Source organism: Zalophus californianus, chromosome 2 (assembly GCF_009762305.2).
Source record: "Zalophus californianus isolate mZalCal1 chromosome 2, mZalCal1.pri.v2, whole genome shotgun sequence".
In the NCBI taxonomy this organism is placed as follows: domain Eukaryota; kingdom Metazoa; phylum Chordata; class Mammalia; order Carnivora; family Otariidae; genus Zalophus; species Zalophus californianus.
In genome coordinates, this window is record NC_045596.1 from 129,923,078 (window position 1) to 129,950,460 (window position 27,383).

The 27,383-nt window shown below is 41.1% G+C and overlaps 2 protein-coding genes across 12 annotated transcripts in view; both read left to right on the forward strand.

Annotated features, from left to right (window-relative positions):
* RBM46 (RNA binding motif protein 46) overlaps nt 1-27,383 on the forward strand; it is a 139,469-nt gene that overhangs the window by 25,378 nt on the left and 86,708 nt on the right. The gene's annotated exons all lie outside the window — the stretch shown is intronic.
* Nucleotides 16,315-25,560, forward strand: LRAT (lecithin retinol acyltransferase). 5 transcript variants are annotated; one of them, XR_003520810.1, is made up of 4 exons: nt 16,606-17,053; nt 17,200-17,836; nt 20,390-20,479; nt 21,599-21,707. XR_003520810.1 is itself a non-coding variant. In XM_027599058.2 (3 exons), exons 2-3 carry the CDS (start codon nt 17,297-17,299, stop codon nt 21,749-21,751), a joined length of 693 nt encoding a protein of 230 aa, XP_027454859.1. In that variant the 5' UTR covers nt 16,315-16,598; nt 17,296; the 3' UTR covers nt 21,752-25,560. The 5 variants fall into 5 exon arrangements, 3 of the variants coding, with proteins under 3 accessions (XP_027454859.1, XP_027454857.1, XP_027454858.1); XR_003520811.1 differs by having other exon boundaries at nt 20,393-20,479; XM_027599058.2 differs by lacking the exons at nt 16,606-17,053; nt 20,390-20,479 and adding an exon at nt 16,315-16,598 and having other exon boundaries at nt 17,296-17,836; nt 21,599-25,560.

A 27,383-nucleotide genomic window follows, 5' to 3' on the forward strand; every position in this document is an offset into this window, starting at 1 on the left:
TCTGTATCCCCTGAAATTCAGGAGCAGACTTTTCTTTTTGAATATAATTGCATTAATTATAAAAGTATGATTAATAACAGTTCTTACATAATGTTCAATCTCTTCATTAAGCCCACATCCCACCTGGTTATATGTAGAAGGAAAAAATGGGTCAAATTGATATATGTATATATTTTTTAAAGATTTTATTTATTTATTTGATAGAGAGAGAAAGAGAGAGCACAAGTAGACAGAGTGGCAGGCAGAGGGAGAGGGAGAAGCAGGCTCTCCGATAAGCAGGGAGCCTGATGCGGGGCTCGATCCTAGGACCCTGGGATCATGACCTGAGCCAAAGGCAGCCACTTAACCGACTGAGCCACCCAGACACCCCAGGTCAAATTCATATTGAGAGTCATTACCTTACAAAGGAAATAGTAACCTAGGGCAGGTTCTCTTATTTAAAATTAATCTTTGCTTGAAATAACACATTTAGAAATTGCTCTTAAACGTGGATTTTATTCGAGTAATAACGAATGTATTTTTTTTAAAGATTTTACGTATTTGTTTGGGAGAGAGCCTACAGGAGCAGTGGGGCAGGGGCAGAGGCAAAGGGAGAGGGACAAGCAGACTCCCAGATGAGTATGGAGCCCTACTTGGCTGGATCCCAGGACCCTGAGAGCATGACCTAAACTGAAGTCAGATACTTAACCGAGAAGCCGCCCAGGCACCCCATGAATATATTCAGTACTATGTAAAATTGGTAGCTGAAATTGCACAGTGGAAAAACAAAATCAAAGGCTAGTTGTTTCAATTCCTCAAGGTAAAAAGTCTAAGAGGAAATAATAATCCTCCCTGATACCAGTCTGGTGATTAACATAATATATGCTACAAAATGAACATATGAAGAAAATGAAGAATTGTTTTAAAACATTGACCATCAAGCTATCTTCTGTCAGTCTTAATGCTAGGACAAATATTGAACGTGTAAATTCTTATATCAGTGCCTATATAATCAATCATGTTATTTATTCTACATCCTTAATAATTTTATTGCTCTTATACATCCTTGCATAATTGCAATTATATTCGTTTTTTCCACATTATTATTCAAGAAATTAACAAAAACAATATTTAAAATATCATAAGGAAAATATTTTTTACTAGATGACAGTATCTATACCATATCCAAGCAATTCGTCTAACTTTCCCTTTTCATTTAATTTCTTCTTTTCTATTACACTCTCATGAACTATCTATTGAGATATTCTGACTTCAGCATATACTCTGTGGCATATGGTTTGGTCCATGCTCAAAGGCTAAAGCTTGAAGGCAAAAAATCTTAGGGGAAAAAAATAACATCTTGATACCAGCCTCATGATGAACATAATATGTGCTGCGTGTAGACTTCTTGCTTTCTACCACCAGTTTTGCACCGTGGCAAACAGTTTTGAATTTTAAGGCTGATAGTAGTATGCCAGTGCTGGTGCTGATGCTAAAGCAAAGAAACTGGAAGGATGTTTCTGTACGCTAAAATGCAAGTTTCACCATGGCATAAGTCTTCTTCAGCTAATTGTGAAGGAAACAGCAGGGAAAATCAACCTAGGATTGGTGGAGGCCCATTGCTGACATCATTACTACTGCTGATACATGGGAGGATAGACCAGTAAGTGTAGGATGGTGGCTGGAAGAACCTATGGCTAGACTCTAATCAGAGGTTAGAAAGAGGGATTGCTAATATACAGCACCATACACACTTGTCCATAAGAACCATACTATACCCATCCTGTAAAATGCTCTTCAGCTAAAGCTGCTATTGCCAAGGACATGCTTTTTACCTTTCATCCATGATGTGTGAGTGTATTTAAAATGCCTTCCAGTTCTACAAGGACCCCTATGGGGTTAGATTAGAGGTATCAGTATAAACTCATGGTTTTTAATATGTAAAGACAGACATGGAAATAAATATAGATTACAATGTATGTGGACATGTATATACGTATATATATGCATACCACTATTTTTTTTTCTGTCAGCTGAGAGGGCCTAGAAGCAGTAGTAATGAATATACCGAGTATCCAGATTTTTATTTCTAAATATCATTCTACACTAGGAGGAACAAGGGCTATGTGGATAAATGGTTGATTAAGGATTGGGGTAGTAAAGGAAAAGATAAGCTTGGAACATCTTATGGTAGCAGAAAGTGGAGAAATGCTCAAAGAATGAGAGACAAATCCAAAGAATACACAGGTCAATCTGAGGAAACTCCCACAAGACAAACTTGTAATAATTTGACCATCAAAATAAATAATATATTAATGGATTGTAACCCACTGAATAAAATAAGAATACAATGAAGTATAAAATAATATTAATAAGTAGGGGAGAATGGAAAGGTTTTCCTTATGATAGAAATCTAATTTCTTACTGTAGAAAGGATAATGAAAATAGGAAAATTACCATTTGACAATATATTGGATTCCTAGATCCAATTTCAATGCGGCAAGATCAGAGTACAGTTTTCCCTAAACACCAACAATCCTTTGGACACCAACTCCAAATGGGTGTCCTACAATTCAACTCAATTCTGACACTATCTACCTGGAGATAGCAAACCAGGACACAACAACCTGGAGATAGAGGCAGTTTATGGGCTCAGCTCTACAGGACTCTTCCCCTCCAGCCCCAAGTCAGATGCTAGTCTAAAGACTAGGTGATTACCTGTACTTCTGACTGACTGGCTATAGATCAGAGGTTCCCATAAGTCTCTCCTTGGGTTTGACTGATTTGCTTGAGTGGCTCACAGAACTCAGGAAACCCATTTATTCACGAGATTACCTACTTACTGTAAAAGGATACAACTCAACAATAGCCAGAGGGAAGAGATACATTGAGCAACGTGTGTGGGAAGACACCAGAGTTTCTGAGCTCCTTCCAGGCGTGGCAGTCTCCCTGCATCTCCAGGTGTTCACCAACTTGGAAGCTCTAGGAACCCTTATCTCTTGGAGTTTTTATGGGGGCTTCATTACATAAGCATGGTTGATTAAATCATTGACCATTGGTGACTGATTTAACCTCCAGCCATTCCCTCCTCAGTGGAGGTCAGGGGGATGGGACTGAAACTTCCAACCTTCTAATTACATGGTTTGTTCCTCAGGTGACAGCCCCCATCCTTAGGTGATCTAGGGGCATTGCAAAAGTCACCTCATTAACATAACAAAAGACACCTTTATTGCTCTCATCACTTAAGAAATTCCAAAGGTTTTAGGAGGTTTGTGTCAGAAATGGGAGGAAGACCAAATATATTTCTTATTATAAATCACAACATTACAGGCAACCATCTTGGTAAGAACTGATTCAGGCAAGAATCAACAGTGGATGCTAAAACTGTGGGAGAAAGTTAGATATCACCAGGACATAGAAATAGTCTCAACTATTATCAGTGGCTTGCAGGCTGAGACCAACTGGGAGCACGCCTATAGTTGAACAAGCTGGGATTATGAATGGTGGCAGTAAGGAAGAATGCACCCCCTGGGAAACCACGGGGTGGTTCGGTGAGAGGGTGTTGGGTAACTGGAGAGGAGTAAGGAGAGCGGTTCTTGATTGGAAGCTGTCAGGAAGTGTGGGTAACCCTATCCGTTGGGTATCTCTGGAGATCTTAGGCAGAAGGAAGGAAGGGTAGGGCTGAAGCAGAGCTGTAATTGGCAGAGCAGCCACAGGGGTACATATTTTAGCCAGGAGAGAGGGAGGAGCCTTGGCCTTTTGTGCAATGATGACAGCGTTCATTGTCTTGTCCGTGTTCAGACATGATAATGGAGGGGTCTTGTCACAAGGTCGCAGAATGGCCTTGATGAACACTGATGTTCTGTGAAACAGTTTATGTTCAACACAAGAACACCAAGCTCTGGCTGCCGGGGCATCTCCTAGCAATCCCAAGGCCTGGCTGGTGGCATTCTCAGATGCCAGGTGTCAGGGACTGCTTTTCTCTTTCTCAATAGTAACCCCTTAACCAGAATCAACTGGATCAACATCACACACCTACTGATATGAAAAGGAGAACAACGGTACTCTTGGGGCATTTCTGCCAAAAATGCATACCCTGAACCTAATCAAGAGGAATATCAAACACAAATTGGTGGATATGCTACAAAAGAGCGGGCCTGCATTCCTCAAAAATGTCAATGTTGTGAAAGAAAGAGGTTGAGGAGTTGTCCTAGATTAAAGGAGATGAGCCAACTATAACAACTGCCTCCAACCAATGAATTGGAATTTTCTTTTGCGATAGCAGACATTATTACTAGGATAATTGGCAAATCCTAAATAAATCTGTAGTTTAGATCATTGTAGTGATGTTAATTTTCTGACTTTGATAATGATACTGTGATATTTAAGAGAATGTCTACTTTTAGGAAGGACATTGAAGAATTTAGGGGTGATGGGGCATCATATCTACAACTTACTCTCAAATAGTTCAGAAAAAATGTATATATATATATATGTGTGTGTATGTATGTGTATATATGTGTGTGTATATATAGGGAGAAAGGATAAAGCAAAATTTGGAAAATCTGCGTGAAGAATACATGAGAATTCTTTACATAATTTTTGCAACTGTTTGTAATTGTATCAAAAGTTAAAAGAAAAAATGTCTTTCTCTTCCCATTTACAAGTGCTTTTCTTTTTTGAGTAAAGGTTATCTTGGGTGAGGGTGAATTCAGCCTTGGTGTTTCACTTACTGCATTTTTTTGTTTTTAAGAGAGAAAGAGAGAGCATGAGCAGGAAGGGACAGAGAGCATGTTAAGCAGGCCTGACGCAGGGCTTAATCTCACAACCCTGAGATCATGACCTGAGCCTTAATCAGGAGTCAGCCACTTAATGGACTGAACCACTGAGGTGCCCCTCACTCAGGGCATTCTTGGGTAAAAGATCTATTTATATGCGTATTTACATCTAAATCTCCTTTCTTAATTTTTTTTTAAGATTTTATTTATTTATTTGACAGAGAGAGAGAGTGAGAGCACAAGCCAGGAGACAGAGGGAGAGGGAAAAGCAGGCTTTCCGATGAGCAGAGAGCCCGAGGTGGGGCTGGATCCCAGCACGCTGGTATCATGACCTGAACCTAAGGCAGCTGCTTAACCAACTGAGCCACTCAGGTGCCCCTCCTTTCTTAATTTTTTATGGCTATAATAAGGCTGCCATGGGGTTTCCTTGGGAGGTAGCCACTTCCTTTAGCAGCACTTATATTTGGTAAAATTTATTATAGTTCATCTTTTCTTAATTGTATAGATATGGATTGCTAGGAACATATGTATTGAACTTTGTTTTGGAAAAATTCTCTTGGTGGTGGAAGCACCACCTCACTGAGGAGTGATCCTTAAGTGAGCACCTAAACACTGAATGTTTTCCCTTTTGTGTCTTCTCCATGTGTTGTTGACATTAGCTTGTATCGGCAACATTCTATAAAATATAACTATGCACTAATACTACAGAATTTTCCCTTCAGAATGAGAAAGACAATAGGAGGGAAGTCTCTTTAGAGAACTTAGTGCAAACAGTTATCTTCATTATGAATGTTGCTTTGAAAACTTAGATCTCAAGATTTAAGAAAACAGTTCATATATGATTTAATCTCGAAGCTAAAGAGTATTTGGTATTCTATAGATTAAGGAAAGCCATTATTTGAGGTAAAGAAAGTTATTACGTATTATTGTTGTCCAGAACCAGTTGAAGCCACCCATGTACTATGGAACTGGGTTGAAATATGACTGGGTCATCCCGAGAAGGAACTCAAATCAGTAACTAGCTCAGTTCAGTGTATCACTTAGTTTTGAAACTTGCCTATTACTTTGAAACATTGCTACATTTAGATCTTCTTAATTATCATTGACAACTAGTGTAGCTATGTAATTTTTAATAAAAGTGTTACAAAATCTTGTGTAGTGGGAGTTTCTTGTAAGTTCTCACGTGTATATATGTATGAGTTGCCTTTCCATGAGGACTCCACTATCAATCTCACTGAGCCCCATTACCTTTTGTCAATGACCTGGGGTTGGGCAGAATTGCAAAGAACAGCTTCAGTCAAGGTGGTTCTCAAGGTGTGAGGGCCACTTGCCTGAAAATCACCTGGGGTGCTTGTTAGAATGAAGATTCCTGCCTACACCTCAGACCTATTCAGTCAGAGGCTGTTGATGGGAGGCTCCAGGAAGTGATCCTTAGGTATCCTACATGGGAAAAACATTCTCAGTAAAACTTGCCTGAAAGGCAACTTGTAACAGTGAATGTACTTCATACTCTTACATCTCTTTCATATTTTTTACCACATCACGTATTAGTATCTCAAACACGAAAAACCATAGAAATGATTTTTTTTTTATCTAAATCTTAGGAGGCTAGAAGTACATAAATTATCCAAAATGCAGCTTCTCTGTAGCTCTGCTGTTTTTCAATCCATCGTTGGAATTACTGGAAGCGCATGAAGTCATTCTAAGCTTCCATCGTTGGTTAAAGGAACGAATTGTAAAGTTGCTCAAAACAACTCACCTCTTCAGCTGTGCTTCTTATCTAAGCCTATAATCTACCCAATGATGAAATTCAAATACTTGTCATCGTATGGTAAATCCTTAGCAGAAGGAAAATATAAAAAATTAAACTCATTTTCTTCCTCGCATAAACCTGTTTCTAGTCCTCCCTTCCTCCTCCTCTTACTGTTGGTCCAGTTGCTCCATAATGGACTTGAGAGACATGCCTGGACCCACCTTATTCCTCTCACCACTCCTGCCACCACCGCTACATCCAGGTTACCAGCCTTGGCAGTTTGTCTCCAGAAATATCTTTCATCTTTTTTCCATGCCCCTCCATCTCCTTCCCCTCTCGCCTTATTCTAGCTCTCTTCCCTGGACCGCTACGTGTCCGTCCAACTGGTCTCTGCCTCCAGTTTCTCTCTCTTTGCCCTTCAATCCATTCTCCACCCTGCCCTCAGAGTTATCTTGGAGCAAATCATTCCCCTTCTTGTAAGCCCGCACTGGCTCTCTGCTCCCTACAGAGTAAAGCCTGAAATCCCAGCGCGGCATGGGAGGCCTTCGCCACCTGGCCACCACAAACTCCCAGTGGGAGCTCTAACCGCTATTCAGAGAAGCATACACCTTATATTCTAGTTGAACTTGCAAAATACACCAAAGACTTTTTTATTATTCATTCTGTGCCTTTGCCTGACCTCTTGGCACCAACCAGGTCCACCCGTGTACCTGGCAAACTCTGACTCCTTGTGGTACAGCTTAGGTGCTACCCCTTCTCTCCCTGTTCTTGCCCCAATTAAAAATGTTTGGTCCCTCCGAAGTGTCCCAGGACTGTTAGTGCCTGCTGCTGTTCAGCACATCACACTGAACTATGGAAGCTTTATTTAGGTCCGTCTGTTCCCTACCTAATGGCTCTGTGTTTCATTAGGAAGGGGATTGAATCTCATTTATTATTGTATTTCTGGGTGCGCACACAGAACCTGAGACTCACCTGGAGATCAACAATATTTGTGGAAGTGGATTAGAGATTAGAATTCTCCCATCTCCATTTCTAGAATTTCCTACTACCCTCTGGATCTTTGCTGCCTCTTGCAAATTTCCATGAGTACTATGGGCAATCAATAGACTGTTAAATGTGTTCCAGAAAGAAAATTATCATTTCTTGAGTTCTTACTAGGTCTTCAAAGAACATATACATATTAAGTTTTTAATCATTACAACAACTTTATGAGGTATCCATCATTTTTATTAGCATTCTCATTTGAACGTGGAGATAACTCAGACCAGAGGAGTTAAACCACTTGCCCAAGGTCACAAAGCTATGAAAATAAAAGAGCCAGGATTTGAACCCAGGCAATTTGGCTACAGAGTAGACATGCCTGAACATTATATCATCCCATTTTCATTCCCATTACATGAGAACTATGGACACTCAATAGATTTGCCTAGCCCTTTCTATTGCCTGACTCTGACCCCTTGGTCTGATCCACCCTCCCCCTGGGTTCTTAATTATTTGAGAGAAACAAATATATGCTTCTTCAGAATTAGGCAAATATTATAAGTAGGTATACTTCATCTAATCTATTTGGCTCTAAAAACATGGAAACATTTTATTGATATGTACAATTTTTGGATATATAATCTGCAATTTAAAATTAGTTAAATACAACATAAATTATGCTAATATTTTATTATTTTATGACCTTTGACAATTTTATAAATTTGACATTTGGCTAATGAGAAAATACTAAAATATGCTACCTTCATCTTTCTCAAAAAGGTATCTATGGAATTTCAGAGTCAAAAGGACTTTGAAGTTCACTCAGAAAAATGACTCTAGATCCAAAGTAATACAATCTTAAAAACAGGAATAATTTTGAAATATCAACCAACAAGATTTAAGGTTCTCAACTAATTCAAATAAGTGTGACTTCATAACCAAAATTGTAAATGTTAGATAAAATTTAAATGGGAGTTCTATTGAATGCCCACTGTGAACTCAGAACACTTAGGAATACTTAGTTTTGATGCATTTCTAGATAATATTGCTAAAATGAGGTTGTTTTAAGCCACATTTTTGGTCAATAATCTTGGAAATAAACATTTTTTTAAAAATATCAATAATTACTCTTTCTTATTTATTCTTCCTGAATTTGGCATTCTGAAAAAAGAACAAATTGATACCTCTTCTACATTGAAAGATTAAATAAGTAGAGAAAAATCTTGAAGATTTCTTCCATTTAATCTATACAGTAAAATACTGGGCTAAATTATTATTATTATTATTATTGAAGTAGGCTCCATGCCGAGTGTGGAGCCCAACATGGGGCTTAAACTCACAACAACTCTGAGGTCAAGACCTGAGCTGAGCTCAAGATTCAGAGCCAACCAGGTGCTCCAAATACTTGGCTAATTTATAATTGTCATTTTTTTGAAAGACAAAAACCAGAAAGTGTTATTTGAAAACCAAATGGTACAGCCATAAAAGACATACAGTAGTCCCCCTTATCTTTGGGAGATAGTTCCAAGTCCCCCAGTGGATGCCTGAAACCACAGATACTACCAAACCCTATATATGCTATGTTGTTTTCCTATACATACATACCTATGATAAAGTTTAATTTATACAATTAAGTGCAGTAGGAGATTAACAATAATAACTAATGATAGAACAATTATAACAATAAACTGTAACAAATGTTATGTGAATGTGGTCTCTCTCAAAATATCTTATTGTGCTGTACTCACCCTTCTTCTTCCTCTTCTTGTGATGAGATGATAAAAAGCCTCCATGATGAGATGCAGTGAGGTGGAAGACGTAGGCACTGGATGTAGTGTTAGGCTCCTAATAACCTTCTGAGGATATGTCAGAAGGAGGATCATCTGCCTCCAGACTGTGGTTAACTGTGATTAACTGAAACTAAATGAAGCAAAACTCAGATGGCCGGGGAGGGGGGCGGGGGCGGCATTGTATAAGAAAATCTGGTCCCTCTAATCAAAAGTAAAAACAAAGGCTTGAAGGGCCATCGTTCAAGGAAACAGAGGAAACAGAGTTGAGATTGTCATCTTATATTTGACTTGGCAGTGAGGCATGGAGAATGACTGTCTCTAGCTATTGCTAGATTGAATTCCAGAAAGTTCAGGAGGTGAAGAGACAATGAAAGTCATCAGCAGAGAGGTAAATGGATACTGTCACCACTTTTGTACATGAGGTGACAGGACATGAGTTGAACCAATTTACTTAGAATCACAAAGTGAGTTGTGACAATATTGGGTGATATTGGACTGAATGTAGGAAATCTACTAATGATGTCAAGGATGTCTAAGTTTGGCTAAAACTTTGGGTCTGGCACCAACATCACTCTATAATGGCTCCCCTATTGGTATGGCCTGCTGACTGTGGCCTGGCACCCTGAGGTTCACAGCATGGATGGTTTGGTTATTTACCCTTCTGTGGAGGAAGGTCATCAGTGGAAAAGACAAGTCATCTCATAGGCCACTCTCATGCTGACTGTAAGCCTGCATTCTCAGGTTCCAAAATGCATTTAGGATTCTGATTTTCTGGATGTCATCTGATCCACAAAGATTAGAGCCAGTGGGGATGGTGCCCTTAAAGGATACCATAGAAAAATATCAGAACCCTCCCTTCAAGATTAGCACTTTCCAGAATTAAATAAGAGAGATAAAAGAATAACAGATAGGAGTGTAATAGATATGTGTTAGAACACGAAATAGATTTGACCAAAGGACAAATATCTTGGTTTATTCTTTTTGAAAGTTAAACTAATTGAACATTAAAATTACAGTGATTTCTGATTTAAACTTCTATTGGATGAAAATAATTACACAGATTTTTAATTCATCTTTAAAGAAAAATTTATTGAATTTATTTTCTATGTTAATTCTGTGTGATCCAAGTTCGGTTCCACTCATATGCTTTTTGTTTTGTTTTGTTTTGTTTTTAAGTAATCTCTTGCACCCAACATGGGGCTTGAACTCACAACCCTGAGATCAAAAGTCGCATGCTCTACTGACAGAGCCAGGCAAGCAACCCCCGCTCCTGTGCTTTCCATGTAAAGAATGGTGTAAATAAAATGCAAGTAATCCAACTTAATGGGAAGTCCCTGTAGAGGGCAACCAGGAAAAAAATAGGTGAACTTAATTCAAACGTGAAGGTTTGTGCCCACAGAGAACACAGGCAGCCTGGTTCTTTTTTTTGTATTTTTTATTGTTATGTTAATCACCATACATTACATCATTACTTTTTGATGTAGTGTTCCATGATTCATTGTTTGTGCATAACATCCAGTGCTCCACGCAGAACAAGGCAGCCTGGTTCTTAAAGAGAGATCTATCCACTTGGATGTCTTCCAGTTAAGAAGTTTGCAACAATTTAAAATCAAATTCCTCACCCCCCCCTTTTTTTTATAGTTGCTTGAGCTGTTTAGGTATGAGTCAGCTTTAGCTGAACCACACTGAATTTTGTTTTAGTGTGGGGTGGGTTAAGAGTCAATGTAATTACAAAAATACCAGAATGATATGCTTACTTCCCTTCAAATTCAGTTTAGAAATCAAAGAGATATTATTCTTTTCAAGAACATATCAATAATATATATTGCTACAAAATATTAATGAAGCAGTGTGTTTATATCATTTAAAGTTTCTGTACGATCAAACACGTAATCAAAGGAGCCACTGATTATCAGCACCAACTGCTACCAAACTTTTGCCCTGTCTCTCCTGCCCTCTTATGGAATGACTGCTTCACTGGAGTATGAGTGATTTCTCTCACTTTTTTTTTTTTTTTAATTCAGTGAGGCATTGCATTGTTTAAAGCAGTTATTTGTGAATTCTATTTAGATTTTCTAAGTACTAGACAGTGATTTATCTTCTTTTTCTGGTAATTACTTCCTGTGAAATTTCACCAAGAACAATAGTTAAGACTCTCTGAAGGGCCTGAGTAATCTGATTTTCATAAGCCCCAGGACCATTCACACTTGGAGGGTTTAGAGAGCATCTCATTCTATTCCAGCTCAGGACACTTTATATTTGAGGCCCTATAGGCCCCAGGAGCCTCTGAGATCTCACACACCATCAGATAGGAGCATCTAAAGCTAAGCCTGATATTAAGAAAGTTCAGCGTTCAGTTACCTGTCATTATATCCTTAGAATGTCTATGCATTTACAAAGGATTTTTGAAATATAATTAATAACATGGCATTTTTCACTGTTCCTAGTACTTAGTATTACTGGTGATCGCCAATACTGTCCTGTTTGGGTGATAGCAATCCCTCATTTCTCTGTATATTTTATATATGAATACAGTGGTGGTTGTATTTGCCTTTCAAATATGCAGCCAGAGTCTATTGTTAACAAATTCGGGTCACCAAATGTTCATATTTACTATTGCCTCACAATGACAAATTAAAATTGAAAGGAAGCAAGAAGAAGTTAGAAGAGGTCCCATGGCTTGCCATTTAATCATTTGTATTTTGAAATGAAATGTGCTTTACATGTCGTGGGGCATCTCGAAATTTTTAGTCATTCCTTGGTATTATGTCATTTGATCATTTCAAACATGGACATTTGGGGGGTTTGTATGTTTTGAGAGGCATCTTCAAACAAAAGACTGGCCTTTGTCTCTGTTTTTATGAATTATAAACGGCTTCACTGGTGGTGAGCAGCTGGAGGAGCAGAGCTCTGTGGAAGCTTCCGGATCTCCCCAGTGTGATTCTCCCCAGGCCCACTCTCTACTGACTGTCCCTCTGTGGTTGCACTCAATGCCAGAGCACTTATATGCCTACTTTCTGCTCACCCTCTGGCTCTGGGCTGAGTCATCAGGAAGGGTCTCTGAGTAGAAGCATATTCTTTGTCTGCACTGCATTCTTGGATAACTGTGCTGTCAAAGCAGAAAGGAAAAGCACCCCTGCCTTACTTTGTTTTTCTGAAGAATAATACAAATGATAGAGTATATTTGATAGTGTTTAATCCTCCAAGCATCCCTTTGAAAAGTGATTCCCATTTTAGAAAGTTGACATTGAGGCTCAGAGGTGACAAATGACTTGTCTGAGTTCATTTAGCTGTAAATGGCTCTATAAGGCCTTCAACTTGGGATTTTTGCCTCCTTCTTCTATGTCACAGCTGCCTCAACCTGTTATTCGTTTATATGAAGCTGTATTTACTTTGGTCATGATTCTTGATAGTAAATGTACATTCTTCATTTTTTGCTCAATGTTTTTATTTTATGGTTAGCAAAGCAAACAAACAAACAAACAAAAAAACCCTAAATCCTGTCCGGCTGGAACTGCAGCCTTTAATCTTTCTAAAGACAATAGGCAGGACTGAGGCCCTCATAATAAGGTGCTAGCCAAACAGGAAGGAAGCTGGGAAAGGAAGTCCTCCTCCCAGGAAGTAATTGATTCCTAACACTCCAGGTAGCACTGAGTTTGGAGGCTCCATGAAAAGGTGTCTGCTCTTTTCCCCCTGTTTCCAGAGGGAAGTGCACAAAGCCTTTATTCTCCCCACTCCCTTAGAATTAGCCAGTCAGGGCCTCTGAGTCCATGGGGACAGACCTGAGCATTTGTAAATGAACTGAAGGCAGAAGGATAGCTCAGAAGAAAAACAAATGGTAAGATTATGGTATTTATGTGCCCCTAAATTTAATAATCTTAAAAATCTAAGAACAACAACAAAATAATCTTAAAGGAGAGCAATAATTTTGAAATATGAAGTTTAGAAAACCAAATTTATCAGTCTTAGGGGCCAGGGGAAAGAAGGTGTACAAGGTAAGAAGTCTGGGATAACCTAGGTGCTGCTTCTGAGCTCATGCCCTTGGGCAAGACCTGAACACCTAGGTCTAAGGAGGGTCTGAGACTACATGGCCACTCAAGTGCTAGGGTCTTCCTGGCAAGAGAATGCTATTAACCAGAATCTTCATCAGACCTTCCTCACCATTGCAATAAAATAACTGATGCTAAAAATTAGACCCCCACTAGAGAAGCAGGGAAATGAAGTCCAAATTAAAAAGAAAAGGCATGGGATCAAGTTTAGGGTTAGGTATTTCATTGAACTTCCAAGGCAAGCACAGCACCTGACATATAGCAGGTATTTAATAAATGAATGGATGACAGGTGGATGGACTGATGGAAGGTCAGTCCTTCCCCAGTGGTGATGGACCTGGGGGCAAAGAAACCTGTGGTTGAGTCCTGATCCACACCAACACAGTGATAGAGGCAGAATTATAAGCATCAGTTTCTTCCTGTGTAAAATGGAGATACTTCACAGGGTAATGATGAAGTGAGAAAATGCTTTCAGGGCCCAGCACATAAGAAGCACAGAATTTTGTGATCATATCCTCTACTCTAAAGAGTCCTCTGAGGAACAAGGAGGCTCCAGAGGCAAGAAGTGTGCAGGTAGGAAATCCGTTAGCCTTCCAGATTTCTGCCGGACTCTGCACCTTGTCTCTGAGAGTGGGACCGCTTTCTCCTGGGACCCTTGATGAGATCAAGGGCTCCTAGATGAAGCCCAGAATTTAGGTGGGCTCTATGAGCCCAATTTCAGCCTGCTCTGCACAGAAACCCAGCGAGTCTTGGCCTGTACAGCTGGGAGAAACGGACCCAGGCATGAGAACTGCAGGTGGGGATGCTATCACTGTCTAGTGGGAGGATAGGGAAGCGGTGGCTGGGGTGAGAGTCGGTGGACCTTTCAGTGAAGTCTGTGTGTGACCTGGAAAGCCTCAGCTCTTTTAGAATCCCCAGGCCAGACCTGGCGACCCATTTGCGTGCATTTAAGGCATTTGCACATGGAGACTTGTTGAATGTAGCTGACTTTCATACAGTCTGGAAAACAAGAGGTCTTTCTAGCAACCCATGGGGATGCTCCTTCTTCTAAAGGAATGGTTTCTGGTTTAGGAAGAAGAAATTTTTTTCTTTTCTTTTCTTTGTTTCTTTTAAGATTTATTTATTTATTTTAGAGAGACAGAGAGAGAAAGTGAGGGGGGAGGGGCAGAGAGAGAGCCTTAAGCAGATCCCACACAGAGCGCGGAGCCCCACACTGGGCTGCATCTCAGGACCATGAGATTCCAACCCCAGCAGAAACCAGGAGTCCCAGGCTTAAACCAATTGTGCCACCCAGGCACCCCCAAGGAGAAATTTCTGTGAGATTTTCTTGGGTCTTTCCTTCTAACAGCATTGTCCCTTCCCAGTTTACCTAAAACTGACGCAGACTATTAGTGGGAGTGTGACTATTAGCATATAAGCATATTTATGAAGTGTGCCTCTAGGGAGCAATCAAAAACTGACCGCTCAGCCACAAAAATATATGCAAGTCTGAGAACTTTGAGAGTTGCCTTTTGTAAGGTAGGGTTACCATGGGGAGGGCAAATCAGTTGAGCCTACAAGAGCTCATTTGAGGACGCTGCATTTTTTCAGTTGTGAAGCAGCCTAATCTTTCCTAACCACTCCCCGCTTAAGAGGTCTCAGACGACTTCAAAAACGCGACAAACGGCAGTGTTCTACAGCCTCCTTTGGGTTATCCAGGGCCGAGTTTCCTCAGGCGGGGCAGGGGAATTGCAAATCAGCTTGGCACTGCCTATCTTTCATAAAACCCTGTGTGGGGATGAGGCTATTGAAGGTCTAGAGGTGATTTCTTAATATTTTTTGCTCTAAAGGAGTTCTCTTGTGGAGCCGGCGGGCAGTCCTCCATACTTTTGTCTCCCCAAATTCCCCAGGTGGAGACAGTCGTAGGCGTTAATAAGCTGCATTAGTGACCACCAGAGACGGAAATCACTAATTACTAAGTCTCCTTTGATCTCCCCCAGCCGTTTGGCTCCTGACATTGGAGGTTCCGGCATCTATGCTTTCTTAGAACTGTACCAGCCTAGTGTGTCCAGAGCCTTAGAGTCAGACGTGGGATCTGCAGTTTAACGTGTGCGCGGAGATCTGAATCAGATTTGAAAAAATTTCCACAGACTCCCCAGATTTTAAATCCAGCGGCTGAGCTGGTGTGTGGCTGGAAGCTAACAGACGCCCACGTGCGGAGGTGTTTGATTAATTTCAGCAGCTCCGTAGCTCTGCGCTTTAAATTTTGGGGGCAGACTGGGGAAATAACGATTTAAAATTTCCAGTGCACTGCCTCTCTCCCCTTCTCCATCGTCCTCTTTCCGATTCGGTTGTGGGAAATGGAGTTTACTTCTCTTTGCTGAGACTCTAACGTGATTCGGGATCATTTGTGAGATGAACAAAAGTGACGCGCAAACGGGACGACTGGGGCAGAACGCTGATGGCAGACTCAGGGTAGGAGCAAAGGCCGGGCCTCCGAGGATAATTGGGAGCCAGCCTCCTCCCCGCCTGGTCTCCATGGTCCCCTTCTTCTTCCAGGTAAGATGAATGGCCCTTCATTCATCATCCACAGGCAGCCTCCTCCCCCAGGCGAGCGGAGAATCTGCTTCGCGAAGAAACCTATTAGCCCCGAATTGGGCAGCTTTGTGGACCCAACCAAGGCTCTCTATTGTGGCCTTTGTCTGCGTAATTTAAGCATTTACATAATGCATTAGCATCGAACTCCGCTCAGGGTCGGGACACCGCGTGCCGAGCCTGGCGCGGACCGCGCCTCTGCAGCGCCCTCACCCGGCTGCTCCCGGGGACCACCCTCGCTGTTGCGCCTGGGTCACGCTGCAGGCGCTCTGCTCTGGCAAGGAACGCAGTGCTACATCCGTCTTGGCCAAGCCCGGGCGGCTGCGCTTTGAAAGCGGCAACGTTTTGGGGGATGAACCCACTCAGGGTCCATCTGACCCTGAAGCCGAAGGAATAAACTTGACATTAATCTGGCTTTCCAGACGGTCGTTGGGGGCTTCGCCGGCTGACCGTTGAGAGCCGCGCGCTCAACGGTCACTGGTGCGTCCGAGCGCAGAGGCGCCTGGGGTTCCAATCGCCAGAGCTCGGGACCTGGACGCGCGGGTCTCTACCGACCCGCGCGCCAGCTGAGAGCAAAAAGGATTCGGGGCATGTAAAAGGGAGGACGATCCGCGGCGCTTGGGACTAGGTCTCTAGGGAGGAATCCACAGGCTTTGGAGGTGCGCACGCTTCGCAGATTAATGCAAACACTTTAGTAAGTCGAGGTCTCTGGGTATCCAACCCTTTAGAGGGAGGTGGTTTGGCTCAGAAATCTCGCCGGAAGGGACTTTTCCACCGAAAACTTTGCCCAGAATGCGCCCCAGTCCAGACAGGTGCAGGAACTTTTGCGCGGCCGCGCCTCGGCCACTGCTCTAAACGGCCGCTTAGAGGCCGCAAGAGCTTAGGTCGCGAGTGCCAAGGGGAACCTGCGTCTGGAAGCGGGTCTCAGGGAAGAACACCGGACCCGGGGGACCCGCCAGCCCTCTTCCAAAGAACCCGCGGTCCCGCGCGCCCCTCGCGGCGAGCGGCGCTGGTAACCGGCGCCCAATCAGCGCTCTCGCCGGGTCTGTGACGGCGTTCGGCCCCGCCCCTTGACTGGGCTAAAAGGCCTCAGAGAAGGCTTCAGCCCAGGGTTCCGCGCGCTGTCCTGCGCCCCGACACGGCTCCCAGGTGGGTTTCGTAGCTTGTTGCTCTCAGCGCCGGTGCCACTGTCCCCGCGGTCTGCCTCGGTCAGGTCCTCATTCTCCTCAGTTCCCAGGGCGGGGCGGTCAAGCTAATCTCCAGGCTTCTCTCCTTCCCGGGTCACCGGCCTGCAGGTGAGGAGCAGCGCAGCGCCCCAGTGCGGCGACCTCACCTAGTCCGGCCCGGGCCCGAGCAGCGGCGGTCCCCCCGACGCTCCCTTTCCCCTGCAGGATGAAGAACCCAATGCTGGAGGCGCTGTCCCAATTGCTGGAGAAGCTGCTCCTCATCTCCAACTTCAAGCTCTTCAGTTCGGGCACCCCGGACGAAGACAAGGCGAGGAATAGTTACTATGAGATCAGCTCCTTCCTTCGCGGCGACGTGCTGGAAGTGCCCCGGACCCACCTGACCCACTACGGCATCTACCTGGGCGACAACCGTGTTGCCCACATGATGCCCGACATCCTGTTGGCCCTGACCAAAGACAAGGGGCGCACGCAGAAGGTGGTCTCCAATAAGCGTCTCATCCTGGGCGTCATTGGCAGGATAGCCAGCATCCGCGTGGACACAGTGGAGGACTTCGCCTATGGAGCCGACATCCTGGTCAATCACCTGGACAAGTCCCTCAAGAAGAAGGCGTTGCTCAACGAAGAGGTGGCGCAGCGGGCGGAGAAGCTGCTGGGCCTAACTCCCTACAGCCTACTGTGGAACAACTGTGAGCACTTTGTGACCTACTGCAGATTCGGCACCTCGATCAGCCCCCAGGCCGACAAGGTACACGTGTGACTCGCCATTGGGTTCGGTGGGGACACCCTTTCCCATCTCTAACCTTTTTCTATACTCTGGAATCAGGGATTGAGTTCTAGAATGAGTAACGATCTCTCTGGTGTTCCTAAAGGAGGCCAAGTAAATAAATAGCGTTGTCCCTTGAAGGTAACCTCAAAATGGGGGGTTAAAGAGTGTGACAATGCAGTACCGCTGCCAGCGATTCCAAATCTACCCAGTTATTGCTGCAGAGGTGTCAGGGTGTCCACCCAGCGTCGTCGAAATGACAAAAGGGCAGGTGGAGGTTGGGGGGGGGGGGGTCAAGAGAAAATCTGTCGCTGTGTGCTTGCAAATTTTCCCAAGAATTACAATTGGAAGAAAGGCGACAGGGTTTGTATTTTATCTATAACCCTGTGTATAAATTGTGCCTTTAAAATTAAGGAAGCATGCAGGTTTCTCCATCTGTAAGCTGCAGAGTGAATTCCCTTTGCTTAATAGAAACCATCAAAATTCCCAGTAGGAAGACCTCCCTGGTAGATCCCTTACTCCCGTGTCTGGCTTCAGAGAAGTCATTTCCTTGGTATTCTGAATTCTTTCTTTGAAGGCTTTAATCCCCATCTAGACTTCCTCATTGTTAGGCATCCTTTAACCCTTAGCTCCAAAGGTGGGATTGTTTATGGGTTCCTCAGAGATAAAAACAATTGGTTTTCAAGAAGGTCCGTTCAATGTAATTTTTATGAGCACTTAAAACCAAACAAACAGTATTAGCATTGAAGATGATTAAATTACCCACAAATCCAAAGGGGTGGGGGGGTGGATTTTTTATTTCCTTTTGAAACCTCTTAACTTAAAGATAGTTAACTTTTTAAGCCTGCAACTGCATTTGCAATTAGTAGCTTTCTCAGGCTTCACTGTAGTTGTTAAAGAGGTTATTGTTAATGTTCACTCTTAACTGAAACCTGGGCCATCACCTAATGAGCTTCACATTTTAACCTTTATGTTTAGATACTTTTTGGACCAAAAGAATGAGTCCATGCAACCGATTTTGTATTGCTTCACATCTTGATTAATTTTTTGACCCATATGGGAAAATCTTTTTCTCCTCTGTGGCAGAACATACAAGTACTATGCTTTTTATACATCAATATATGAAACTTCTTATAGATTATTTATAGAGCCACAACAGACTCAATCTAGTAAAATAAAAATATAGTTTGAGCAGTGTGCAATGATTTAAGAATCACAGCCACAGTCCAGGCCTGATTAGAAATGAACTTCACTACATTTACAAACACTGGCTCCAAAAGTGTACAAAAGGAAACAGGTCAGATTTACTTAGGAACCAAGCAAATTATTTCTCTAAGGAAAAACAGTACTTCTATCCAGTAATTAGGAGTTACCCTTTCATGGAACACATATAGCACTGTATTCTGTATTTTGACCAAAACCAACCAACCAAACAAACAAAACACGTCACAAGTGCTTTTTTCGAGGTAGTAAAATATTTAATCTGCATAAATAACTAGCTGGAGTAGTTTTTCATCTTTGGAAACTTTGTAAGGTTTTACAGAAGTAGAGAAATGTTTTAATTGCTGTTGCTGCATAGCACCTCTTGTGAAACTGAGTTTTTGTCTTCACTTTGAATGGTGTAACAAACAATTTGGCCAGAGTAGATTTCCCCCGGGGGGGGGGGAAATCCCCATCCCAAATTTTCCAATTCTAAGAACTGTTTTTTTGAACATGCCTTGAGAGAAGTAGGTCATTATTATTGAAGGAGGACTGATTTCTACTTTTCAGAGATGTAAGGAATTACTTGACTCAGGGTCTGATTGTTGAGTTCTCCATCTATGTATATACTACTGTAAGCCTGACACTGAGAGTTGCAAGTTGTCTCTTACTTAAAGTTAAATTTAAGTTTATAAACACTTTGAAGAGCACTTTCCCTCATGAAAGCACAGCAAATAATTTGAAAATAAATTGGAAGAAAACATTTTGCTTTTTTGTAGTGTGAAGCTCTTTTTAACAAGTTTAGAAATCATAAAATTAAGGGAGTTTTATATTACTATTAACAATTTCAGTGTTCTGTAAACTATAAAGCCCTTAATTACTCTTATTATGCCTTATGCTTTTTCAACTCTTTTTTTTAATGTTGCTGGTACTGCTTTTTATTGCCAAAAAATGAATGGAAATACCCCTTTTAATTTCTGGGGTTTCCGTACTCAAAAAGTGCCGCTACAGGCTACCTTCTAGCAATGCAGGACATTCCCTCCTGTTGAGCACCACTAGAGATGCCTCCTTGGGCTAATGGACATTAGAAATAAGGACATTAGAAATAAGATGCTCCTTGAGAAAATCTGCTTTTGGGGAAAGGAGTCCATCATGATTCTCTGTTTTCCTTAATTAACAGTTATTGGGAAAAAGACAAAAAGAGCGTAACTGTACGAAGACAGTTAATCTTCCCATTATTTGCCAAGCACCTTTTCTCATTGTCCTGAAAACTTCGTTTAGTTTGATCTTCACCACTTTAAGATTGTGTATTTGGGACTCAATGTTTTTGTTTAGCAGAAAGAGACAAATCGTCTGTTTGACGTGTAAGAAGACAACATCTGGATAACTAACAGGAACAGGAATTTGTCTAGAAATTGTATAAAGGTATGGCTAGAGACAACTTTACAGTCAAGATAGTGCATTAAAATATACTGGGCTCGTATACTCTGGCCATTAAGAATTTAGAAACCTGGCTGTCCAGGACCATATAGGCCACTGTAGGAGACCCTCAAAGCATATACAATGTCATGTCTAGGAAAGGAGCTTAAAACTAGCACAAATAGCACAAGTCACATATAAAAAATGGAGCAGTTCATTGCTAAATTTTGCCCAGACAGTGATGAGGTAGAGCTAACTGTCAACAGATGTAGCAGTAATAATAATCATTGTAATGCCTTACATTTACGCAGCACGTAGAGGAATACTTTTGCATTAAAGATCTCACTTGATCCTCACAACAACCTTCTTATTCCCATGGAGGAGAAGAGGGTAGTCTGGACAAGTTAAATGATTTACATGAGATTTACTGGAGCTAATAAGAGGTGAGCCAGGACTCAAACATAAGCCATCACTTCTGAGTAAATTTGGTTTTTAAAGGAGAACAATTTCACATATTAGAAGAATGACTTCCTCAGGGGTAGGGATCATATTTAATTTATCTTTATCTCCAGCAGCCAATTTTTGATTGAATTTAATTTACTCAGAGAATGGGATATGATCAAAAAATTAGACTTTCTATGCCTTTAGATTTTGAGACCTCTGAGGACAGTTTTCATTGGTATCATCAAATTTTCGAATGATGAGTTGTAGGAACTGAATTCACCAATAATAATAGGCTAAATTTTATCAAGATTAGAGATTCCTTTGCTTATGAAATTTTAGAATATGTTATTGTTATTGACAGGCAGTTTAAAGTTTTAACCGTTAATCCTGAATAACTTTTATGTGGTTACATTCTCTGTAGTTTTCTATAAAAAGTCTGTATTTACAAAGGCAGTTGCCTTTGTGAACCTAGTTGCCTGAAGCATCATTTCAGTTACTATGGGATGTGGAATCAAGAAACTGAACTATTCACACCTTAAATTCTTTCCAAAGTCATAAGAGAAATTCTGGTTTTTCTGTTAGAGAGAAAATAGGTGAGAAAATTATGCTTTACTATTTGGTACATGTGATTCTTCTTAGGTTCAGCCCCCTTTTCTAATATTCTTAAATTTTATTTTCCAGTTCTGTGAGAATGTGAAGATAATTATTCGTGATGAGAGAAGTGTTCTCGCTTCAGCGGTCTTGGGATTGGCATCTATAGTCTATCTGGGCTTGGCATCCTATACTACCCTTCCTGCAATTTTTATCCCATTCTTCTTATGGATGGCTGGCTAACTTCATATCCCCATGTCAGTGTTATATTCTGTGTGTAAATATGTTTATATAGAGAGAGCACAAGTCAGTATAAGCATCGTCGAGAAAAATGTGACCTGTAACACTGTATTCTGGATAAAAATGTGACTAAGAATCACCCAAAGTGCTTACTGTGTAAGCCCAAGAACAAAGGCTTTCTGAATCTTCTCAGTTCGATTTTAAAGCCCTGTGCAGATCTTGGAAACATGACAACTTGTGATAGAATTCATCATTACAGGGGCTCCTGGGTGGCTCAGTCGTTGGGCATCTGCCTTTGGCTCAGGTCATGATCCCAGGTTTGGGGGATTGAGCCCCGCGTCGGGCTCCCTGCTGTACTGGAAGTCTGCCTCTCCCTCTCCCCCTGCTTGTGTTTCCTCTCTCACTGTGTCTCTATCTGTCAAATAAATAAATAAAATCTTAAAAAAAAAAAAGAATTCATCATTACAAGAGAACCGACCCCTAAGATGATGGCCACAGGAGATTATTTATTTATTTTTTTTCTCCTATAATCATTGTTCTTCTCAGGCCTGAGTTGGAAGATTAGAAGACTTATTGAATAAGACCACTAACTTCATTGTAAATTTATTGTTTCATTGAAAAACTTATATTAAACTAAAAGAATTTCCCTCGTTCAGATGAGAACATGTTTGATGATTGGCAAAAAAAAAATTCCCAATCTGTTTTTTTTCCATGCATTATATATAATTCCCAATAAGTCAAAAATACTTTCATTACTTGAAACCATGTTGGCGAAGTTAGAGTTTAATGATAAAGTAACTGACTAGAACTATAGAAATCTGTGTTTTCCTGCAGAAATAAGCTACTATAGCATCAGTTGAACAATCTGATTTGGCTTTACTTACTCGGAAGCCTGGCATTCATTTTTGTTTTTTTTTTCCTTTTATGTGTCACTCTGGTGACATTAAACCACTCTGAGAGGTAAATGGATATAGGATTGAAGTAATTTGTATACTTGGAGTGTGTATGTGCCAATTAAATAGGCAAATGTCTGCATATACACAGACTGATGAGAAACAAATGTTGTTCTTGATTGCTTTATAATACCAGTGTGGTTACTAGAGAGCATTTGTAGAAGTGAATGGAAAAACAAGTTTAATCTGTTTTCTTATGACCTTGCATCCATGGTATAACTTTCATTTATGTCATTGGATGGTTTACCTTTTAAAGCACTTACTAATGTACTGTATAATTTTTAAAAGTCCTCAGATTTGTCTTCTAACAGATTTCTTAATTTCATTGCAAAGTATAGTTTCCATCCTTAAAAGAAGGATGCCACAAGGAAATAACTGTTTGAAGTAGTTCCTGAGTGTCTTAGTGCCACCAGGTGTGTAAATTGATTACACTGAGGCTGTTTTAATGTCAGGGTTGAGATGTAGCACTGTTAAAGCAAGCTTCAAATACTTTCATAGAATTACCAAATTATAAAAACTAGGCCACAAGCTAGACTTGCATTTCAAGTATTCAGATTGCCTTATAAACTATCAGGAATCACAAGATGATAAGTCACATAATGAGTGATATGGGGAGACTAGAGTTGGTTACTCAGTGATCTAACCCAACAAATTTAAGAGCAGATTTTAGTGTAGCTGATGTTTTACTGCCACTAATTTACAACAAATTCAGTTGGAGTTTAATAATAATCGAACTTTGTGTTTAGTCATTTAAAATGTTTTTAAATAGTCAAAACACAAAATGGCAACACCACAGAATAAAGGCTCTCTGGGCCTATTCCAAACACTTAAAATTATCTTAAGTGTGTATACATGAAAGCAATTTTATTGTATTAGTGTTTTTTTTACTTACTGTATATTACCTTTGTAGCATCTGTTTAAATAAATTGATTTTTTTAAATATACGATGTCCTCCTAAATAAATACCTTTTTTGCAGACTTCAGTATTTCAGGTAGCAAAAGCCACTGCCTGATGTTAAATCTGTGTTCACAGATAATAATCCCTTATTAAATGCTAAGGGAAGTATTAAGGTTAGAATTAACATAATTAGTCTTACTTCATATCCTTAAAGTAAGATCCAATTCCTCATTCATCTGAGTGTTCATTATATGCCAGGCATTGACCTGTTGTAATTTCATGGTCTAGAATTAATATTATTATTTTTAAACTACCTATATTAGAGTGTATACAGTGCTACGGGAATACAGAGGAAGAAGCAATTAAGCAATTCCCGAAGGTCAGAGAAATCTGAAGTAGGCAATCTGGCATTAGGTTGAGAAGTAGTAGGAGGTAATTTCATCACACCCATGTGTTCTACTATTTATAGGAAGAGGAAACTGGAAGGTTTTATTTATCCAATATTCCACAACTCTAGAGTTTGTTGAACTTAGGACAAAGGAAAGTTTTGTTTTGTTGTGCTCAGTTTGATTAGTTGCTAAACAAGGTAGAAGCAGCACAGATCTCTGATCGCGGTCATGGAAGAAACTGAGCCATTCCTGTGTCTCTGATGAATGCCTCTGGGCTTCATTAGTTAAGATTCATCCTTAGGATTCTGCAAGTCCCTTACTGTTCTAAATTTACCTTCTAACTTGTGAAATGAGTACTGCCTAAGGCAGCTTTTTGTTGCTTATTTTGTTGTCATATGTAGATGAAGGCCAAAGAACTAGCCGGGGCTAAGGTGAAATTATGTGTCAAGTACCATGCAGATAATAGGAATGAAAAGAAGAAGGAGACATGGACCTCAAAGTTTATGGCCTCACTGACATAGAAGCATTAAGACTATGCAATAGAGCTGGTGTAAAGCACAGAAAATGACCTGGTTAGTTTTAACCGATAAGGCCAAAATTATAGGGACTGGGTACTGAGACTTGGAAACATGGGATGTTTTCCAGGGATACAGATTTTGAGTAGGACATTCTACACATTGGGAACAGTATGAGCGAATGCAGGAAAACTACCCACACCATGCCTTGCACACAAGTGGGAGGCACTCGACTGTTCGTTGACTGAAGCATGGAACTGCATGGGGCATTCAGGCAGAGGCAAGTGGTTCAGACGCTAGAGTGGAGCAAGGTTGATAAGGAGAGGTGTTGGAAAAAGAGAACAGTGATCAGGTGAGTACAAGTTTTGTGCAGACCAAGAAGTTTAGACTTTATGAACAGGCAGTGGAGGTTTGAGTTCAGCAAGGTAACTCCCAAAAGTATAGAGGAATGATAGGGCATGGGGCAAGACAGGACAAAGGGCTCTCTTAGGAGACTAGTTATGGTCCTTAATCTCTCAAATCAGGGCCTGTAATTGTGAGGGTGGGGAGCAAACATGTCAAGGAAATGTCAGCAGACTAGCCAAATCCTTCTATTTGACTCATGAGTAACTGTTGGTAGGGTGTCAGGGAGGAGTCATGCATCCCTTCCTGCCAAAAAATTAGTTCCTGAAATATAACTTCGTGTGGTGACTGTATGTATATTGGATATTCCAGATCTTTGTTTTGCTAGTTCTGTGTCTTTGCAAGGACAAGCAAAGAATTACAGATTTGTTGTTTAAAAATTTTTTTTCGGAATAGAGATGTATTTCTTATTTTTCCATTTCTGTTTTATACTATTACTGTCAAATATGTAAAAAAAAAAAATGTTTCCCAGTGATATCACAGTTACATCAATGGCCAAGTCTTGTTGTGATAGATGAGAAGCATATAAGAAATGATGGTTGCCAATATTGTGTTTTATATAATCTGTTTAGAGATTTTTATCTAACTGAGATCTGTTAGCTCAACTAGTTTTATATTTGGTATATATGTGCATGAAATAAAATCAATTTTATATACTGTCCTCTCTTGTCTTTGAATTTGATACACATAAATATTTTTCTGAACATGGTAGCCTGAAGAATTTTGTCTTTCAAGACTTCCTTTACTGAACATAGCTAGCTTTAGACATTTGAAATTAAAACTATGTGGATCTGCCTTCCCATTGGTATGATCTATGTTATCTACATCTGGAAGCCGACCTTGATTATGTAGAAAAAGTTTCTGCATGATATTAAATAACAAGTCTCCTCTCCATTCCACAAAGCCAAGCAGCAACAACGCATAGAGCCCTGCGCATGAACTCAATCACCAGATGTTTAACAGTACCAGCGTGGCCTGCCATTTTACTCTGGCTATGGATCGAGCAGGGATGAAGTGTGGGTAGGAGCAAATCCCAGGGTCAGTGTTGAGAGACATTTACAGCATTGCAAAGAACCACAGAAGTTACTGAGCCAAACCCTTAAACATCTAACCACGTTTCAGACATGAAAAATCAGGCACAGAGGTTGAGATACTTTGCAATTACACAAATAACCAGAGGCAGAGCCACAGTTGGACTCCAGTTTTCTTTCCTCTATATGACTTTGGCTTCCCGAGGCCTCCCGTAAATAAGGCAAGCTTTCATCCAGTGAATGTATTAGTTTCTTGCAGACCTTTTGTGTGCTCCAGGCAGGGCCACAAGAGAATGGACTAGTTGGAATCTTAGTCCTATAGTTGCTTAGTCTTATGAGAAAGAATGGCAAGCAAATAGGTTTCAAAACAATGATAAGCTTGTACAAGTGTCAGAAGGGCAGAGACAAAGCCTATACCTGTCTGTTGGGGGCCAGCGAAGGAGAGAGACGTGAAACAAGTTTTCAATGATACCTTAATTGAGTTGTATGGAGTACAAACATTTGCAGTGAAAGAGACCTTTCTCCGGGCCAGTACAGGCACCTGGAGAAGCACATACAAAGGCACAGAGCCAGGAGAACCCAAAGCACAGTTGGATTACTACCAGTCCCTGAGAACAATTACCTGTGTTTATATTGCTGCTTTGATTGAAAAGTACCCCTACTGTTCCACCGTTCCTTTGAGGAAGACAACGCTAGACTCAGGTGATGGTAGAGACAAGAGGCAAGATCATGGAGAACTTGACACTATGAGAGTCTGGAGTGGAAAGAAAGCATTTCCTAAACTTTCCAAGTACCTCAGGTGAGCCTTATGAGCAGGCAGTTTTGTCAAACACATGATGGTTCCAATTTTAGTATATGTGCTGCCGAAGCGAGCACTGTCAAACACATGATGACTAGGGGTGGGATTAGGTTGTTAGGAAGAGAAATGTAAGGTTTATGGATGGGGGTTTATTGAAGGGTACGTGGAGAAGTGGGAATATTGGAATCAAAGGATGAAAGGCCACATGTCCCCAGTCAGCTCACCACTGCTCCCACGTTCCCACAACAACCCTCCTCTTGGTTCTAGATTTTGTCCCAGATACTTCTTTCCACTGAGCTTATAGCTGCTACTCCTATTGCTGCCCACCTACCGCTCCTAACCTTTGGTGTATTGACGCTTCTGCTGCCTCATGGTTTTCCTTACACCTTGATTTTGTGTTTCTTCTACTTCTCCACTCTGCTGGGCCTCTGTCCCTCTCGTTTAAAATTTCCAGAGGATCTAATTAAGCTGACCAGTCATTATGCAATATTGGTGGTCATGAACAAAGTTCTCTGCCTGGCTACCTCATGGCCATTGGTTCTTCCCATATCCTTTCGGTCTGTTCCCTTCAGATCAGATGACATCCTTGGGCCAATCAGTTGTTGCCAAGTTGCACAATGACAGGTTCCAAGGGATGGTGATCTATTC